The 16,999-nt window shown below is 41.7% G+C and overlaps 1 protein-coding gene across 16 annotated transcripts in view; it reads right to left on the minus strand.

Moving 5' to 3' along the window:
- The window catches only part of KCNMA1 (potassium calcium-activated channel subfamily M alpha 1), a 711,960-nt gene that overhangs the window by 178,189 nt on the left and 516,772 nt on the right, over positions 1–16,999 (minus strand). For all 16 annotated transcript variants that reach the window (XM_032491958.1, XM_032491957.1, XM_032491943.1 and 13 more), the window contains exon 14: positions 15,687–15,842. In XM_032491958.1, coding sequence (XP_032347849.1) covers positions 15,687–15,842 — 156 coding nt within the window. The remainder of the gene's footprint in view (positions 1–15,686; positions 15,843–16,999) is intronic.

The following is a 16,999-nucleotide window of genomic DNA, read 5'->3' on the forward strand; positions in this document are numbered from 1 at the left end:
GTAACAAAGCAAGGTAGCTATAGCCCCAGATTTCTGGTCAGAGGATGAAAAGGAAGACCCCACAGAAGCTGAAAGTTCCCTGGAGACCACAGAGAAAGAGGACTTAAGAAAACAGCCCCTTACAATTGCTTATAAACGCCTGCACTCACTCTGAGCTGCATAAGGATGAAACTAATCCTACGTAGCATACATAGATTTTGAGAACTATACTATCATATAAGCTACCACCCAGCCTGAGCTTGAGGTGGGACAGATTCAAACGGCACTGCCAATGCTTTGAAAACTCAACTCACATTGGATTTACAACCCATAGAAGCCTGGTCAGAATTTTCAGTCTAAAATCAAACAGGCCAATTACATGCTAAAATAAAATTATCAGCATGTTTGTGAGATTTAAACAAGACCCAGAGTTCCATAATGAAATAACCAAAAGTAATAAAATAACCAAACAATAAAAAATTGTAATTGTAATTGTAAAAGTAATAAAAAATTACTTGACGTATGAATAGCCAGAAAAAATCTCCATTTGCATCCAATGTCTAAGGGGCAAGATACTAGAATTATCTACCAAGGGCCTTAGAGCAGCTATTATAAAAATGCTTCAATAACTAAGAGAGAACAATTCTGTAAAGAACTGAAAAACAGAAAGCCTTAGTAAAGAAGCAAGGTAAAAAGAAAAATCACATGGAAATTCTGTAATTGAAAAATATAATAACTAGCATGCTCACTAGATGGGCTCAATAGCAGAATGGAAATGACAGAGGAAAGAACCATTGAACCTGAAGTTAGATCAACATAAACTGCAATTTCAACAGAGAGAAAAAAGATTGGGGGAAAAAAAAACCAAACAGAGACTTAGGGTCTTGTGGTATATTCAAAAGGTCCAACACTTGTGTCATAGAAATCTCAGAAGAAGAGTAGAAAGAGTATGGTGCAAAACAATATTTGAGGAAATGAACAAAAACTTCCCAAATTCCACCAAAGACAAACCTAGAGATTCAAAAATCTCAGTGAGCCCAACAGAATAAACCCAAAGATATAATATTTAAACACTATGTAATCAGATGACAGAAAACTAAAGACAAAAAGAAAATCTTGAAAGCAACCAGAGAAAAATGACTCATTACTGATAGGTTAACAATAATTCAAATGACTACAGATCTCATCAGAAACAATGGCTGCAATAAGGAAGTGACCTAACATATTTAAAGAACTGAAAGAAAAGATTAGTCAACCCAGAATTCTGTACCCACCAAAAATGTCCTTCAGGAATGAAATAAAGATACTCTCAGATGAAGGAAAACAGTATTTGTTGCCAACAGACTGCTTAAAAGGAATTGCTAAAGGAAACTGTTTAGACAGAATGGAAATGACACCAGGGGGAAAGCTGCAACCTCAGGAATGAAGAGAGAACAAGAGAAATGGGAAATAACAGAATAAATATAAAAGACTGTACTTCTATGAAGTCTTCAAAATACATTTTCGTGGCTGAAAAGAAAAAAATTGTAGCACTGTCTGATAGGGTCTTCAATAACACAACTACAACAAAAATGGGGACAGTAGAGACCTATAGGTTGGTAAGGTTGGTTTTTGCATTGCTCTTAAAGAGGGAAATCACTGAATCTAAGCAGACTTGGAAAGTTAAATATGTATGTTAAAAATTCAAGGGCAATCAGTTAAAACACTACGTTATATAATAAAAACACCACAAATAAAATGAAATACTATAAATATTCAAAATAACCCAAAAGAAGAAAACAAAGAGCACAGAGGAGAACTAAAACAAAGGAAATAGACAGAAAACAAATCATAAAATATCAGATATAATCCAAACATACCAATAATTACATTAGAAATGAATGGTCTAACACACCTTTTAACAAAGATTCACAGAATGAATTTTTTTTTAATGACACAACTATAAGCCATCTATGAGAAAAATCACTTTTAAAGATATTTAAAGAATTTAAAGATATAGTTTGGTTCAAACAAAAAATGATGAGAAAAGTTTTTTTTTTTATGAAAACCCTGATCAAAAAGAAAGCTTGAGTGGGTCTATCAACATCAGATCTGAAGTCTGCTACACTTCAGAACAAAGAAAATTGCCAAGGATATCAGGGACAATACATAATGATAAAAAGGTCAGTTCACCAAGAAAATACAACAGTCCAAATATATGTATATACTTCACAGGGTTTCAAAATGCACAAAGCAAAACTTGACAGAACTGAAAAAGACAAATCCACAATTATAAGTAGAGACTTCAGCACTCTTCTCATTGTAATGGATAGAACTAGGAGACACAAAATCAGCAAGAGTGCAGAAGAACTGAATACCATCAACCAACTGCCCTAACTGACATTTATAGAACACTCTACTCCACAACAGCAGAAAACACATTCTTTTTCAGCTCACATGGAACATTCACCAATATAGATCACATAAAATACACTTTAACAAATTTAAAAGAATTGAAATCACCAAAGTAGGTTCTCTAGCCATAATGGATCAGATGACAAATCAATAATAGAAAGACAACAGGAGTATCTTAAAATCCTTGGAAATTAAGAAACACACATTTAAATAATCTATGGGTAAAAGAGTAAGTCTCAAATGAAATTATAAAACATTTTGAACTGAATGAAAATAAAAATACAACATATCAAAATTTGTGGAATGCAGCTAAAGCAGTGCTTAGAAGGAAGCATATAATTAAATTAAATGCATTTACTTAAGCTTAATACTTATAGTAAAAAGGAAAAATCTCAAATTAATAACATAAGTTTCATCTTAAGATGCTAAAAAAGAGTAAAATAAACCCAGAGCAAGCAAGAAACTGAAAAATAAAGAAAATATTAAAGACAAAAGCTGATTCTTTGAAAAGATCAGCAAAATTTACATACAGTAAGACTGACAAAAAAATAAAAGGAAGGAAGGAAGGAAGGAGACATAAATTTAATATTTAAGTGAGAGAGAGGTTATCATCACAGATCCTGCAGACATTCAATGGAAAACTACAAACAACTTACGTACATAAATTGAGCAACTCAGGTAAATTAGACTAATTCCTCAAAAACTTCAAACTGGGGCAACTCACCAAGATTAAATAAATAACCTAAATAAACCTATAACTATTAAAGAAATTAAACTAGTCTTTAAAGTCCTTTGGAGAAAGAAATTCAGGCTCAGATTGTTTCACTGGTGAATTCTACTAAACATTTAAAGAAAAAAAAATAACATGAATTCTGCACAATCACTTCCAGAAAACAGAAGGAAGGGAAAGACTTCTAAACTCTTTTATGAAGCCAACATCACCTTGATATTAAAGCCTGACAAAGACAGTATTAGAAATCTATAGAACAATATCCACTCACAAACATAGAGACAAAAGAAGCTTCACAAAATGTTAGCAAATAAAATTTATATATCTATAGATGGATAGATACAGATATAGATGATAGAGACATAAATAAATCATACTATGACCAAGTGGGGTCTATCTTAGAATGCACAGTGGTTAATTCAATATTCTCTAATCAGTCAATGTAATACACTATATTAACAGTCTAAAGAAAAACACAATTATATCAATAGATGCAGAAAAAGCATTTGGCAAAATTCAAAATCCATTCACAATAAAAACTCTCATCAAATTATTAATAGAAAAGAACTTCCTCAACCTCAAAAGAAAAACATCTACAAAACATCTACAACTAACACTATACTTAATGGTGAAACAATGAATACTTCCCCCCTAAAAGTGGGAATAAATCAAAGATGTCCATTCTCACTCCTTTTATTCAATATCTTGCAAGAAGTGCTCACCAGTGAAATATAGGATACAAGGTCAATACAGAAAAATAATGTATATTTCTACATACCACCAATGAACAATTGGAAACTGAGTGTTTTAAAGATGCCATTGACAATATCTCCCCCAAAATGTAATACTTATGTGTAAATCTAACAAAAACGTACAGAATCTATTTACTGAAAACCACAAAACACTGACGAAAGAAGTTAAAGATTATCTAAGTAAATGGAGGAGAGGCTATATTCATGGGTTGAAACCCATGCTCATGGATGCCAATGCTCCTCCAGATTGGTCTATAGGTTTAACACAATTCCAATCAAAATACCAGTAGGATTTTTTGTAGTAGAGACAAGCTGATCCTAAAGTTTATATGGAAAGGCAAAAACACTGGAATAGCCAAAGCAATTCTGAAAAAGAACACATTTATAGAAATCCATTTCCTAATGCCAATTTTGAGCCACAGTGGATTATTCTCAGACCTTAAAACCCAATGGAATTTGATTGGTTGGATTTTGAAGGTACTTGGGGCTGATAGTGCCTTTCTTCTGTTTCTCCCCTTTGAAATGGAAGTGACTATAACTTATCCTATTGCTCTCCTACCATTGTATTTTGGAGGCAGAATGCTTGTTTTCTAGTTTTACAGATCCATAGATACAAAGGAATTGTGCCCAGAGATGACACCCAGGGTCTTGCCCATAACTGATTTACATGATAAAATCTGGGACTTTTGAGTTGATGATACTTAGATGAGGTTTTGGACTTGAATTGATGCTGCAGGGTTGACACTTTTAAGAATGCTTGGATGGGGTGAAAGTGGGATGCGTGTGGGACGGATGTGGATCTTTGAGGCACAGAGAGAGCGGACTCTGGTAGGCTGAATAACGGCCCCCTAAAAATACCCATGCCCTAAACCCTAGAACCTGTGAGTGCTAACTTTGTAGGCAAAGGGGAATTTATAGATGTAATTAAGTTAAGGATTCTGGAATGGCAGATTATTCTGCATTATTCAAGAGGGCCCTAACTGTAATCCCAAGTGTTCTTTTAAGAAGGAAGCAGATAGAGATTTTTCTAAAGATAAGGAAATAGATGTGACATTGAAAGCAAAAGGTTAGAGTATGTGAGGAAGGAAGGAGCCCAGGCAGGCTGCCTCCATAAGCTAGAAAATGCAAGAAGGCAGAGTCTCCTCTAGAGCCTCCAGAAAGAACCGGCCCTCCCAACACTTTGACTTGAGTCCAGTGAAATGGAATTCAGACTTTCGGCCTCCAGAAAAGGAAGAGGCAAAAATCCATTGTAAGTAACTAAATTTGTGGTAATTTATTAAAGCAGCCACAGGAAATTATTATGTATGGTTTCATTTCTCTTGGGTAGATACCTAGAAGTCAAATTGTTGGGTCATATGGAAACTACATTTAACATTTTGAGAAAACCCCCAAATTTTCAAAATTAAAACCTTTATCTGAGAAAGACAATGTTAAGAAAACGAAAGCACAAGCTACAAACTGGGAGGAAAATATTTACACAATTTTAAAAAATATTTTTAAAGTACCCAAGAAGATATTCAGAATATAAAAGAAACTCAAACTCAATGGCAAAAACTCAACAGTAAAAAACAGACAATCCAGTTTAAAAATGAGCCAAACACCAAGGACACCAAATGCAGGTGAAGATGCAGAGCAACAGAAACTCTGGAAAACACTTTGGCATTTTCTTTGAAAGTTAAATACACACTTTTGCTATAATCTAACCATCCTACTGCTAGGTGTTTACCTTAGAGAAATTAAAACTTATGTCCACACAAGCTTCCACATGAATGTTTGTATCGGCTCTATCCATAATCACCTCAATCTGGAGGCAACCCAAATGCCACTAAAGAAATGCATGGATAAACAAACCATGGCACGCCCATAAAATGTCATACTATTCAGCAATAGAAAGGAATGAAATATTGACACACACAGTAACCTGATGGATCTCAAGGGAATTATACTGAATGAAAAAAGCCAGTCTCAAAAGGTTACACACTGTACGACTCCACTTACAAGACATTCTCAAAAAGGCAAAATGACAGTGACAGAGAATGTATCAGTGGTTGTCAGGGTCATGGAGGGGCTGGGGGTATGGGGAGGGTATGACCACAAAGTGAGAGCATGAGGGAATTTGAGGGGTATGGAAACTATTTTGTATCCTGATTCTGATAGTGGTTGCATGACTCGACACATGTGTTCAAATGCAGAGAGCTGTGTACACACACACACACACACACACACACACACACACACACAAATCCATTTTACTGTAAGCTAATTTTACAAAATAAAATTATAGAAGGAGCTATCTGGATAATTAAAATTACTTCTGAATTTAGGGGAACCACATACTTTAGGCATTTTCATGTGATGGAAAATGGCCGGGAGAAACACTAGGGAAATACAGTTGGATGTCTCTACTAATCTCGAGGACATCCATTCAAAGCCCCAGCACCGATGCCCAAATGGTTTGAGTTACTTGCATACTTTTATTATGTATGATCAGAAGGAGCTTGCAAGGATTAGGATTAGCGATACTTTTTCCCCTTAGAAAGTTCCTTTTTTCCTTTTTCTGGCTCTGTTTAACCCTTCTGCATCTTATTCCCTATTATCCTGATTCGGCTCCCGTACTGGAAATCCACCACACTGCATTCTGACCCACTCGCACCCTCTTTCGGAGGGTTGGGACTATGCTTTTTAGCTTTCTTCCATTGCCCCTCAGCCAATAAGCCATCATCTCCCTCCTCTAATCCACTGCAGCATTTGACTTGAGCAACAAATTCTCCCACATGACAAACACAACAAGGCATCAGAGTCTAGAGAAAACAGCATGGCCTGGGTCTTTCCAGACTAAGGCGCCATAGAGGGAATGGGGTGGACATAAGGATTTCCTACCTTTGAAAAATACCTTAATTTGTACATTGTGTGGTTTGGCATGGCTAGGGAAACCTAGGTTAGTACTTTTACAAATATTGCAAAGTGACTTCTGTTCTTAGATGCTATTGATGTGAATACAAAACGAAATAGTGTTTATATTTGAGACATTCCTCCAGGGGAAGCGACATGTAATAGCGTGGAAAGCACTGAGCCAAGAACCCAACCATCTAGCGGAGATCTGGCCCTTGCTCTACCATTTCCCATCCAGCACAGTCTTCTACTTCCCCTTCTCCTATTTATTCTACTCTACAGAGGAGGAACAGTCAGAAATGCCAGCTACTTTGCTTTTGGTACTTTTCCCAAATGATACTCAATTAAATACTTGTGTATCAAATAAAAATACTTTAAGTGAAATGGCTATCTTATAAACTGTAAAGTGCTATGGAAACTTAGGGTCCTATTATAATTTTAAAATTCTTAACAAAGTACCCCCCCTTCTCAAATCAATGGTGGTTTCTTGCTTTGTACCCCCTACATGTGTAGAATAGTCACCCCAAATTTCCAGCTTCCCCATTATTCTGGGCATAGATTTGTATTTGGTATCAGTTCAGGACAGTGGTAACCAATAGATTTAATAAGGGAATCTGAAATTTTACTATTAATAGTTTAATAGCATTTTGAGATTCTCACTTGAAAAATTACCAATGATGGGCAGTGCCCATAAAACCAAAGTTAGAAATTTTAAGTCGGGGAGACCAAGAGGATTCCCAGGTGCACTGAGAAATGCACTCTGTTAATTAAAGGCCAATAATCCATAAAAGAGCTCATTTAGATGTCTGACCCAAGGCGTGGTCAAGGGAGCCTTCCTCCACTCTAGCGACAATATCCTCCCAGCAGAGAAGGGCCCGCAGGAGTGGCAGCTTCTCCCATTTTCACATCAAGTCCTCAACAGGCATGGGGTTCTGTATATTATGTAATCTTTCTGTGTTGCTTCCCCTTTGTTCAGTCCTTGCCAAGAGCCAAATAAAAGAATCCATATGTGATTACAGCTATAAAACCAAAAGGAAAATATTAGACAAAAAAATATAACATTTGGGGGTTTCTAAGTTTGTTTTACCTTTAATGCTAGGCAGACAGTTTACACAAATCATTTTGCTGCAAAGTAAAGAATAATGAATTAAATGTGTTCCCTGTCACCATCAATCATGTACGTTTGCCTTTGATTGACCAAACATATAAGACACATGAAATGACTTTCTAATCATGTTATGGGGAGGGAGTGAGGGAGAAGGGGAGAAGATGGGGAAGGGGAGTTTCAGCCTTTTTTGTTTTATTCAGAAATTCCATTGACATTTTCTGGCAATCTTCGTACATGCTGTATGGGCTTCTCTTTGCTAATAATGTTTGCCTGGAGAATTTGTAAAGGTCTGAGAACTCTTTAATTCAATGTTCTAGAAATTACCAGGGCCAGAGGGGAACAGAATCCCTGTTAATAGTTCATGGATTAATTCTCTCTTCATTTGAAATCGTTTTCAGAGAAGTTGCTCTACATTCAGGTGGGTGTTTGTCATCTTGGGCAGAGTCACTGGTACTGGGGGGCGGGGGGGAGGGGAGGCAGAGCCACAGAGCTAATGAGATTCAAGAAGGAAGATAAGAGAATGCACAATGGTGTTGACCCAAGTGGGATACTGAGGTTTAGCCAATTCATTTCAATTCATGGGTGTTTATTTTGATTTGTGAATTTAAACAACACACTGACGGGATTTTCTGGCAGTCAAAACGGTTTATAACCAAATCTAACCAGCCTCCAGGCATCCTTGCCAAGGATTACAAAGCTATCCGAGTTTCTACGTGGAGTCAAAGCTCTTTAATTTGGCAAGGGAACCATGTACAGTAGCAAAGGAAGGAGTTTTCAGCACCAAAATCACCCCAAATTGTAAGTTCCTGCTGGTCCTGGCCCCGACCCTACTGTCTATAATAAAGGCTGGCCAGGCCAGGCCAGGCTCAGGCCATTCATTTATTTACTCAACATGCATTTATTGAGTACCTATTATGAGTCAGGTGCTATTCTAAGCACTGGAGATACAGCAAGTAGCCCTAGGCTTCACGATGCTTATACTGTTTCAGGGAAAAGCGGCAATAAACAAAAAAGGCCAGGGAGAAAAACAAGACAAGGGGAGGAGATGAAGATGTGGATGGATGGGGTGTGGACAGAAAGATGATGCAAATTTTTTAAATGCAATTCTGATGTTTTTTCACATGGAAACTTTATTCAGCCCACGAAGCCAAAGAGAACATCAAGATGCTTCCAAGAAAATGGTGACGCGGGACATCTCCGCCCTGGAGGGACCCTCAGAAGCCCCAGAGACATTTACGAGCTTGGTTACTTTCTTCTTGATTTTCCTGCCTTTGCCAGGACAACTATCAAATCACAAACCATCCCTTTGTTGGAGACATATCACCTTCATAGACTGAAGAACTCAACATTGTAGAGAAGTCAGTTCTCCCCAAGAGAGCCCAACCACAGACACACACCTATACTGTCATCTGGCTTAGAAAACAGGGTCTCCTGGGGTTATGCAGAATGCATTGTTTATCAATCTGGGTCCTGGTTACTTGGGAGTGTTGAGTTTGTAAATATTTAACAAGCTGTCCATTTATCAGATGAACACTTTTGTTTGTATATTATATTTCAGCCAAAAGTTCGTTTTTAATTTCTTTTAGAAATGCAATTCTAACGTTTTAGAAGAGGTCCCCCTGAGAAATTAACACTGAGCAAGGACATGGAAGATTGGATGGAGGGAAGCCACGCAGCTACCTAAAGGAAGAGCATTTCAGCCAGAGAGAACAGCAAGAGCAAAACTCCTAGACCAGCCAGGTGGAGTGTGGCTGACGTTAAGGAGCAGAGGAACACTTATGAGACGAGGCCAGTGAGGTCACAGGACCCCACTGCTTAGGACCTACAGACGTTTGTAAGAACTTTATTCTAATGAGCTGGGATACTATGGAGAAATTTATGCAGAGGGGTGACAGGATCTGATTCATGCTTGAGAAGGGTTGTTCTGGATGCTTTGATGAGGATGGACTAGAGCAGAGGAGAGATAAGGGCAGAGCAGGGAGGCCGGTTAGGAGGCTGGTAAAATACTCTAGGAGACAGATGGTGGTTTGGATCTGACAGTAGACTGGAGGCAGTGAGAAATGCTTAGATTATGGGCCTATTATGAAAGTCGAACCAAGAGGATTTCCTGCTGAATTGAATATGGTGTGTGAGAGGAAGGAAGGAGCTAAGGGGGACTCCAAAGATTTTAGTCTGAGCAATGGGAAGGATGACCTTGCCAGCGGTGCAATGGGGGAAGACCAGGTTTACAGGAGAAGAACGTGAATTCTATTCTAGACATGTTAGGTCTCAGGTGAGATGAAACAATCAAATAAAGATGTTGAGTGGCAATTAAATAAATGACACTGGGCCTGGGTTCTAGATGCAGATGTCAATCTGGGAGTCATCTATATATTTAGGACATATGAGGATCAATGCGATCACCAAGGAGGTGAATATGTGTGTATTGGGAGCCACTCTCCACTGGCGAGGGGCACCTGGGGAAGTCCACTGTAATGACACTATTTGTGATCAGGGTGACATCACCCTTGGGGATGGAATAAGCAATGGTTTGCATCTCACTATCCAACTTACACCCTGTAGGTTTACTTTGTCAGACAAACTGTCTACTCTGGCACCATCAGCATTTCCTCCGGGAAGGAGAGAGCCACCCGGATCCCAGCCTTATTGGCTAGAGCCCTGGGCCCATTCTAGAGATCCTGTCCTGTTGCCTTTCTCCCTCTACACACAGGGTTGAGCCATGCTTCTGACATACCTCCCTCACTTAGATGAACACCTCTGGTCTCCAGTACGTACATCCGTCAGCCAATAAGAACTGCTTGTTATCTCCCAGAAGCACCTACCTAAGCCAATTAGCATCACCCCCTGAATACAGCAGTGTGTCATGTCATTTCCTTCTCAGGAGCCTCGTTCATTTCCCCACCTTGACTCATTCCAGCCTAGGTTAACTCCCCCAACCTGTCTTGATGCCATGACCTCTGACCTTATAGAGCTGGCCAAAAGAGAAAGGCCAACAAAACCCGCAGGATGCAGCTGTACAAATGTGTGCCCAAGCACCCCTGTCAGAATAGAAGCTTCCTGAAGCTTACAAGTGCCTCCTAGCCATGAGGCTGACAGTGTGATTAGCACCCTGCTTGGAATATGGTAAGTTCCCCGGGAATCTCTATTGAATCAATAGTTTCCATTAAATAAACTAGACAAAGCTGAGATGGCAACACTAGCTAAGGGTCCCTCTTATCATTTATCTTCTTTCCTCTCGGTATACTCAGGGACGTGCTTGGAACCAGTTTGCCTGGTTGGACATGCGAGGGTGTCAGTTCCAAGCTTTATATCCTTACACAAGTTGTTGAATGTCCCTTAACCCACAACGTCTGCCACTGTACAGTGGTGATAATAATAGTGCCAAGCTTGGGTAGGGTTGCTGTGAGAAGTAAGTGAGATGAGGCCTACAACACCACTCAGCACTGGGCTTGGCACATACTCTAGCTATTAGGAAAGATTCCTGACTTACAGTTCCAGCTCCTGAAGTGTAATGTTTTTATACATGCACACATACAAACACACACAGGCACGTACACATAACCCCAAATAAAGGTACGAAAAACAATTCCTCCAGCTACCATCGGTGCTAGGACTGTGCTGCGGAAAGTTTCTCTCACTGTGGTGACAGCAATGATGAACAAATGGTTTTCACGTCCCACAAAGTCCACCTCAGCCAAGACACAGTCTGAAAAGCACGGGCCTGATTTCCCTAGTGCTTCCTCCTTCAGAAATAGAAAATGTGATGGAGGGGACAGAGCTGTGATCAAAAGTAAGTAAATTTCACCCGTACAGTCCACATCTTGTAAAATAGGTGGGGAAAAGCACAAGAAGGGTGTCCTACATCTTCTCCAATTTCATTTCCAATTTATTCAACCAAGAGATAATTATGGAGTGCGTACCACGTTCTAGGCTCTGTGTGTGTGTGTGTATATAAAATGGTAGGTTAGCAGTGTTAAAATAGTTGGCAATCCAGAGAACAATTTAACCGTGCTAAATCTGAAGACTCAGTGTAGATTGAGAAGAAATTCTAAGAGTTCATCACCCTCTAAAATACACAACACCCACACGCACAATTTAGCCGTGGCCAAGGACACCTAATCCTAGTAAAAATAACAGCACAATTTGCAAAGATGGCAGGTCAAGCCCCAGCTTGAAACCAGATCTGCTGAAAGCAAAGTATTACATGGTGAAATTCTAAAACCAAAAAAAAAAACAAACTTTTTTTTCTTTTAAATCAGTGGATCTTAAATGACATCCAAGCGAGGATGCCAAGGAGAGGACAAGTGTGGCCACTTATTCAGGGATGAGGCGATGGCAGAGAGGCTATGTAAGTTCATCGGCTTGGTCTGTACATCAGACGTTAGGAAGATTCTCACTTGAACCTGACAGGCAGGTAGTAGGAGATCAGATAGTGGTAAATGAACAGGATGTTCTGGACCCGGTTGATAAGGTAGACGTTGATAAGCCACAGGAATCAGGACGTTTGCTTGCACTCTTTCGAGGCATTCAAGGGCAAGAACTGGGTGCTGCTGGAAAAAGTACTTAACCTATCATTAGCAATAAGCTGCTGGACCAGAGGACCCCTGAGTGGCCGGCCTGAGCCTCTTTCACAGATGCACTGGCTGTAAGGTTAGCACGGATTTGTTAAATAAATCCCAGCACACCAGAATCTGCAGAGGGCAGGTCTTGAAGGCTAAGTGGAGCAAATGAAGGACAAAGAGCCAGAAAAAAGTCTTTAACAGCTGTTAGGAATTCTTACAGAAATGGAAGGACATCGTTGCCTGCAAAGATGTGGGCTAAAAATATAAAGGGTATCCCCAAAAGTTTAGATCCATTTAGGGCTAGGCTTTCAGGGGCGATGACGTGGTGCCCTGGGGGGGGGAGGGTCTTTGAAAGGGACCCTGCTGAAAGGATGAAGAGGTGCTCCCTGGAATTTCCTGGTGCCTCTGGGCTGGGTCCCTCTTGTAACTCCCATATACCAGTAGTCCTCCTCTCTTTCATGGAACTTTACCACCCTCACTGTCAGTCCTGGCTTTTAGGTCTCATGCATTCGCAAAGCCTGGTGCTTCTGCCTGTGATATGTCATCCCTGTTTCAGTCTTGCTCTTCTTCCTTTCAGCAGGTGCAGAGGACCACGGACTCTGCAGATGTAATAAACAGACACCATACCCGCCCTGAGCCAGAGAGAGGGTGAGCTCACACTGCACTCCAGAAATGCTAAGTCTTCTCGAGGGACGGGATGCTGCCAAAGCCTCATCCCACCTCCCTCCATCCTAACAGGCCTGCCTGTCCCCATGGAAGAGCTGATGAATTCTCTGCCGCGGGGACACGGGGGACACTGGGGAAGGAAGCCGTTTCTGTAAACAATAATCCATGTACAGATTCCCTTTTCCATCCAAAGCCCCAGACAAAAATAAGTAAAGGCTTTGTGACCCCTGGAATGGGAGATAACATATAAAACACGCCAAGGAGAGCATCGGGATGATGTTTATTATGACTTAAAAGAGACAAGGATCTGGGACTTAGAGAGAAGAGCTCAAAGATTAACCCACAGAATGGGGTGCACGTGCTTACGGTGTCTCGATTTTAAATGAAAAAAAATAGAGGAAGGGAAGCCTTGCTATTTCCAGGTCATGTGCCTGAGCAAATCCCAACACGAAGATCCCCTGAATGTCAAAAGGCCGTAGGCAGAGAGCTACCTACAGACACGGAGGAGTTGGCCACGGACAGAAATAAGATGGAAACGTAACCCTGCAAGGGAAATGTGTTTTGAGTTACACCGGGCCTCTCCCACAGGCTCTTCCTAAATAGGAACTTGGCAGTGGGATTAGCTGGGCTGGAGGGGACGTCCTTGGCTGCAGAGGTGAGGCCCCCGAGGGTCTTGAGGAAAGTTGGACAGAAGTTCTTACTCCCTGCTGGTAATAACACTGAAGAATCAGCATCACATCTATTTTATTAATTTTCTTGACAGGCAGCTCGAGTTTCCACGCAGGCACCACAAAATCAAAACATACGCACGTCAAGTCCCTGTGTGCGGCGGGGCTCTGCCAAGGCGGTGCTGCCTCAGCTCAAGGAAGCAGAGCCCACATCTCAGGCCATGTGCCTGGTGCTGCGGGAACTCCCTGCTGGAAGAAACCACCAGAGCTTGGTTGGACAAGCCAGAGGAGCTCTCTTGGTGACAGTCCTTTATCCTTGTGTTGAATATCAGAGCCCTGGGAGACACAAGAGTACATCTGGCTTTTGGGCTTGTCTCTAAGTCCAGCCACAAAGACCTCCTTGCCGCCTCCATTTTGCCTGCATTCCGTTGTGTCCAGGCAGGGGCCTAGCAGCCCGGATTTAAGAAGACATTGAAAGGAAGGCACTGTCCTTATCTGTGAGCCGGGTCTGAGCCAGGAGTTCTGTGAAGCTGAGGTCTTTGGGCACAGAGTCAGTAAAGGGTGTTTTCATCAAGGCGTCCATTGCTAACGGGACTGAAGGGACTCCAAAACCGATTTGTTCTTTGATGTAGAGTAACGTTCACTAGAAAGTGGCTAAACAGTGTAAATCAGGTGGGTCCAGAGGGTGAGGACCTAGGAGAGATCCTGCTCTAAGTCACACCACGAGTGGACGCCGAGGGCGAGCACAGACATGGAGTTAGTCCACCACCTGCGAGTCCACCTTCCCACCCATCCCACTCACGGCCACTTCCTGCAACTCCACCACCTAACCGCCTGCTGGTGGTGGACACGGCGACAATGGCGGCAAAATGCTGGCGACCTCACACCTTTGATTTCAGAGTCTCTGGCACCTTGGCAGGACCTCCTGGTGACTCACTAATTTCCCACCTCAATCACTAGGGATTCAGGAAGCGGGGTGTAAATAAATGAACAATACCAGGGATGGGAATACGAGCCCAGATCCTGAGCTAATGGCCACACATGCCCAATCAGGGGGGCCCGACACAGACAGGATTTACTGCACCAGTTTGCCGCCGCGACTGTCTAGCCTAAGAGCAACCCACGGATAAGGGCTGGGGTCATTGCACAGAGCTCCAGAAGCCCTCATAGCAGGGTCCTGGCCCCTTAAGCCAGTGTCCTGGAAACAACCCTGGCCTGGCCTGTGAGCACAGTTGGGTCTTTCTTTGTCTGAGTTGGTCCAGCGGGCAGAGGCTACTCTGGGGACTTGGGAGGGGCTGCCCAGCCAGCTCCATGGGGTGAACCACTGGCCAGGGGATGAGCACACGCAGACCGCCTGTCTCGCAGTGTAAAGGGCTCTGCTGCCCAGAACGCAGGTCCCCCTTTCACTCTCCATTCAAACAACCACGGCATGCCAGCCCTGCCGGCCTCCTTGATTGTGCAGGAATAAATAAATGAATTATGTTGTTGGGGTTTGGGCTTCGGCACAAACACATGGTCTGCATTTATCCACTCAGTGAGAGGTCCACCAGCCACTCAATGTAAAAGAGCAAAATGATAATTCTTTTCTTTAGGCGCTCCAGTGCCATATGGAATGTATATAAATCATATTTTTGTTTTAACAGCGGAGGCTTTGTTGATAGATAAACATGTGGTTTATCTAAAAAAAAAGAAATAAAAAAGAGAGAGAGGATTGTGCTTTGAACAATCATTTAATGGCCATGGATGTGCCAAATAAAAATAAAAACATAATCTGGAAAGAAGTTGGCTGTGTGCCCAAATCCGTAACAAGGAATTTCTCCTTCACCCAAGTGGTTAAAGCCCGTCGATCTGTTTTGAGTTTAAGCTGTGCTCTCTACTCAACCCCACGACAAATTGAATCCGGGGCTAATGTGCTCTAATAGGACAAGACGTTACCTTTATGAATGACCTCATGGAGAAGAGGTTGGCGAGCATGGTGGAGAGGCCTTGAGCCAGGCAGCTCTGGGCTATGAAGCCCAGCTTCAGCTCTGCAAGGCAGATTGCATCATCTCCCTCCTTCCAATTCCAGCTCGGGATGTTTAGCAGATGGGCCTGTGAAAACAGAAAACAGGTATGAGCCCTTACTTGGTTCAATGCTCAATTGTTTAAAATCTTCCCTCGGGGAAACGCAGCATCGCCCAAAGGCTCGGGGCTGTCCAGACTCAGCCTCCCTCTCCCATGCCTGGGCTTGGCATTTTGTGTTTTATTCAACTCTTCTATTCATGGGACTTCTCTCTCTCTCTGGAACATTCTGCACCTCCCCAGCCCAAGTCCTCCCCTCAGGTTTGTCATTTAGCCAAACAGAGTCCAGAGGGCATTGCCTCATGTGACATCAGCCCATGTTATCGACGATGTCTGGCTAGGTTGTTCTAAATTGGCTCCTCAGAAAACTCTAAGGCTGTCAGGTGCCTGTGTATTTGATCTTCCTTTTTTATCTTGCCTTCCCCAAACTCCTGATTAGCAGCTCCCAAGCTTGAGTGGGCATCAGAATCACCTGATGGGTTTGTACCAGCACAAACTGCTGCCCTCCCCCACAGTTTCTGGTTCTTTTGGGGTGGCATGAGGCCAGAGAATTTGCATTTCTAACTGGTTCGAAGGTGATGCTGAGTTGCTGATCTAGGAACCACAGTTCGAGAAGCATTGCCCTCAGTCATCAGGCACGTCACAGTGTAGACACATTAGAATGTCTTACAGATGGACTGAGCCTATTCAACAGTAAGGTCAGACCCCGAGATAAGGACCCAGAGACATGCTCATCCAATTATTTTTAAGTGGCGTGAAGCAAAGAGTCACAGATAATACACTACATGAAAGAATCAAGATTCCAAAGTTCTCCAGAGCTGGAAAAATGAGCAAGAAAACCAACCAGAAAAGATTTAAAAGGACTTAATGTCAAATACAGCATTTAGGTTTTTTAAAAAATCAATTATATACATTCAAAATGAGAAGCCCTAACTTGGTAGCAGACATGAGGGGCAGGAAAAAAAAAAAACCTATGTGTGTGGGTAACTAAAACTCACCTCAGAAGAGGCCAACCCTATGGCAGATTATAGACAAAGCCAATGTGAGCTTGTTAGAAATGGTCTCCAGATCATGGGAAATCAATGTTTCCTTCTGCTGTGAACTTGTCAGGCCAGTTTCCCAGTACTTGGGCCAGCTTTAACAATCAGATTTAAAAATGGAAGCTGATAACCAGAGTAACTCCCAGA

The sequence above is a fragment of the Camelus ferus genome, chromosome 11, assembly GCF_009834535.1.
Source record: "Camelus ferus isolate YT-003-E chromosome 11, BCGSAC_Cfer_1.0, whole genome shotgun sequence".
In the NCBI taxonomy this organism is placed as follows: Eukaryota; Metazoa; Chordata; class Mammalia; order Artiodactyla; family Camelidae; genus Camelus; species Camelus ferus.